The following is a 3,912-nucleotide window of genomic DNA, read 5'->3' on the forward strand; positions in this document are numbered from 1 at the left end:
CACTGACATTATACTACCAGATAATGTGCTGGAACTCTTCCAGTGGGAATAAATGCCACACAATTGTGGCATCGCACACAGGCCTGATGTTTGCAGTGTATGTGCCAAACACGTTTGCTGCATTACGTTTGGGTCTGATCACTTGATACTAACTTTAGGACACTGGAGCTATGATGTTGTTAATTGTGAACAAAACTTGAGAGACTGACTCCTAATAGCTCCTGTATTGTCGAACTGTTACCTCATGAGTACAAATTTAGAAATGGCAAGCATGAATATTTCCCAAAGTGTCCTAGTGCAAAATGCATTAGAGCACTATGAATGCATTTCCTGCGCTCTGCTAAGGAAATAAAAACTTAACACTTCACTGCTCATTGCTTGAAGAAGGGGATAGATTCCCAGGGACCAGCAGCTTAAAGGAAAAAGGTATTTATTGAAACATAACTGGTGCTGAATCCTTGTACAGTCGAAAATAATTTTACAAGTGTCTGCTGGCCCTTCCTTTTAAACAACCTTATAGTTTAATAAAACCAATCATGGAGCTCTGGAACGTGATTTTCAAGAACCAGAGTATGGCACACATTTAAAATTTGGACAGACTCCTAGCAGACAGTTATCCCTCAAGAGTCTTCTATACAAAAGCTGTACTCTATTGGAAGCGTATATTCTCTCACCAGAACACCAGAACACATGGGATGATAGGCCCATGGAGCCATGGAGGACACACCCAGAATAATGCAACCGAGTATTTATCGGTTTTTAAATTAAGGCATATTCCAAACTTTTTCATGTACACATTTACACCACTTTTCTAACTTAATCACCAGGTAATCAATACAGGCGCACAGATGAATTACTCTCAATTTTACAATATGAAACAACTTTTGCCATCACTTTTTTCTTCTATATTTTGCATAACAATGGCTAAAAACAGTGGTACAGATTAGCTATCATGTTCACAATTGTCATTTTTCAAGGCAGTAGAAGACCATGACATTTTAATAAAAAATTTAAGATTTATAATAAGCCAGAGGAAGTAGACTTTACTCCCACTCCCGACCTCCCATCACACCTCTTCATTTAACAGTTCAAGAGAGACTGCCCTCGAGACACAAGCTCACACATTACATTCAGGACCGTGATAAATGTAGGCAATTATGAAATAGGTTGAACTTTGCTTCTTCATGAAGCCACACTAATTTCTTTTATAAGTAAATTTGACTTTCAGTGCAGTTCCAATTCATGCTTTTAGTGATATATAACAATTTCCAAAATGCTAAAGTGATTTCAGTCAATTGAGCCTTCAATGGCAATGTTTATAAATTATATTTATTAGTATGGTCAAGATAAGAAAGGAGTTTGGGCTCTAATTATAAAATACAGCATCTTTCTCTGATTCTCTTGGCTAAACTTTTCCTCTTCTTTTTTCCATTCTTTTCTTTGCTGTCTTCCATCTTTCTGGCTCGAATTTCCCTCATTAAATCAAAAAATACCTAGAAAAGAGAGACATGTTTAAATTAAACAAGCAGAGGAAATATGAACTACTCAAATTATAGCAGTTAAGATATAGTATGCTAGTTAACTCTCCCCCGCCAAAACAGAGTTCTTGTTTGGGACATACCAGAAAAGCATAACACTAGAATTTGCAACTTCAAGTATTTTGAGAAAACAGGCAAACTGGGCATTTTCTGAATTATACTTTTTGGCTGAAAATGTTCATATAATACAATCAGACCTTTCCAGCCCTATTTTTAGGATTAAAAAAAAAAGTCCTCTAAAATTATTAAAGCTCCAAAGAGAAAAGGTAATGAATTTCGTTTGAGTCATTCTGCTAGCACAGTTATTCAATAATTTGTGTAATCTGTTTAATAAAATTTAGAATCAACACTTGCATAATAATTAAAATAAAATTTCATTAACAAATGTTGGCACGCACACAGGAAGGGCTGGAAACAGCACTCACACTGAACACACAGAGATGAGTGCATGTGATAAATGGATGCATAACTTGTAAGATCTACAGTTTTTCACCATGAAATTTAAAAATTTCATTATTTTATTATTTTAAGATGAAAAACAAACCCTCTTAGAATAAAATAAAACAATGACAAATGCTTTAAGTAAACAATTGGTGTAATAACTGATGTGTCTATTCTACCATGTCACAGCTCTGCAAAGTAGTATACATAGACAGAGGGCTACTTGTGTGTAGAGAACAGGAATACCTATGTGACTGCTTGCACTTGCAAAAAGAGATACTGGAAGAATAAACTGAAAACTACTAATACATTTTATTTTCACGAGGAAGGAATAGAGAGAACAATGAGGTGTCCCTGATTCTATCTTGTCACACAGTTCCTACCTGGGAAACAGAAATGTTTTACATACTAAAATATAATAACTAAAAATTAAAATACAAATAAAAATGAATGAACCTAACTGTAAGGTAAATTGGTGAAGTAATAACATTCAGTAATGTAACAAGGGATTGCCAAAAATTCAAGCTGGATTCAGAGAAGAGTGGCAGGTGGGATTTCATTGCTGATGTCAAAAGGGTGTTGGCTGAAAACAGAAAATACCAGAAAGATGTTTACTTCTGTTTCATTGACTATGCAAAGACAAATGCTTGTGTGGATCATAAAAAAACTATGGGTAACACTGGGAAGAATGAGAATCCTAGAACACTTAATTGTGCTCATGCGAAATCTATGTATAGACCAAGATGCAGTTGCCTGAACAGAACAAGGGAACAAACCAATGTATGGTTTAAAATCAGAAAGGTGTGCATCAGGATTATATCCTTTTCCCAAACCTATTCAATTTGTACACTTTGCAAATCACTTAAGAAGTTGGACTATATGAAGAATGTGGCATCAAGATTGGAGGAAGATTCATCAACAACCTGCATTACACAGATGACTCAATCTTACCTGCAGTAAGAGACAGTGACTTGAAGCACTTAACTGTATTATCTCAATAGCAAAAAATATAAAAAACTCACCACTGGACTCGATAGGCAACATCATAATAAATGGAAAAATGAATTAAGTTGCCAACATTTCATTTTACTTTGATTCACAATCTACACCCATAGAAGCAACAGTCAAGAAATCAAAAGATGTGTTTGCATTGGGAAAATATGCTGTCAAAGACCTACCCGAAGTGTGAAAGAATAATGAGGTCGATGCATACCCATATTTATTGCTGCGCTGTTCATAATAGCAAAGAGATGGAAGCAAGCCGAGTGCCCATCAACAAATGAACGGATAGGGAAGCTGTGATATATTGTGCTATGTTGTTGTTGACTGCCTGTGAGTTGAGCATGACTCACAGCAACCCTATGAACAAAAGGCCCTGAGACAATGGAATACTATACAGCACAGAAAAAGGAACTAATAAAAATTATAAAAAATTAGTGACCCTGGAGGACACTATGCTGAGTGAATATCTCAGTCACAAAAGGACAAATATTGCATAATGCCACTGTTACAGGACTGACATGGAGGTTGGGGGGAAAAGAAGAAAAGAGTGGATAAATAAAGAACACTGAATTTAAATAGATGAGGAAAAGAACTGTCTAAAAGAAACATATAATTAGGTATTATTTGCATGACAATAGTCTAGAATAAGAGGCGCATCACAAAGTGGACTTGGGGGCAGTAGGGAGGGAGGAAATTGTGCAACAATGAAAGAATCTTTTTAAAGAGAAAAACGAACTGGGGGGCAGGGCAAAAATGTGCAACAATGAATGTGCAACAATGAACGAATGGAAATCCAAGTTTTCTGTAAACTTTCATTAAATATCAATAAAATAAAATTTAAAGATAAAAACCAAAACTCTGCAAGCAAACCAATAAAAAAAACCAGAATGCATATGAATGATTTCATGAAACACAATGTATATGAATGAAA

At 35.4% G+C, this 3,912-nt stretch overlaps 1 protein-coding gene across 1 annotated transcript in view; it reads right to left on the reverse strand.

The window, feature by feature from the left end:
- Nucleotides 1-1,370: 1,370 nt before the first annotated feature.
- Nucleotides 1,371-3,912, reverse strand: part of RALA (v-ral simian leukemia viral oncogene homolog A (ras related)) — a 20,229-nt gene continuing 17,687 nt past the window's right edge. The window contains exon 4 of the mRNA XM_006887580.1: nt 1,371-1,493. Coding sequence (XP_006887642.1) covers nt 1,371-1,493 — 123 coding nt within the window. The remainder of the gene's footprint in view (nt 1,494-3,912) is intronic.

The sequence above is a fragment of the Elephantulus edwardii genome, unplaced genomic scaffold, assembly GCF_000299155.1.
Source record: "Elephantulus edwardii isolate Elephantulus edwardi_28Jun2011 unplaced genomic scaffold, EleEdw1.0 scaffold00059, whole genome shotgun sequence".
Lineage (NCBI taxonomy): Eukaryota > Metazoa > Chordata > Mammalia > Macroscelidea > Macroscelididae > Elephantulus > Elephantulus edwardii.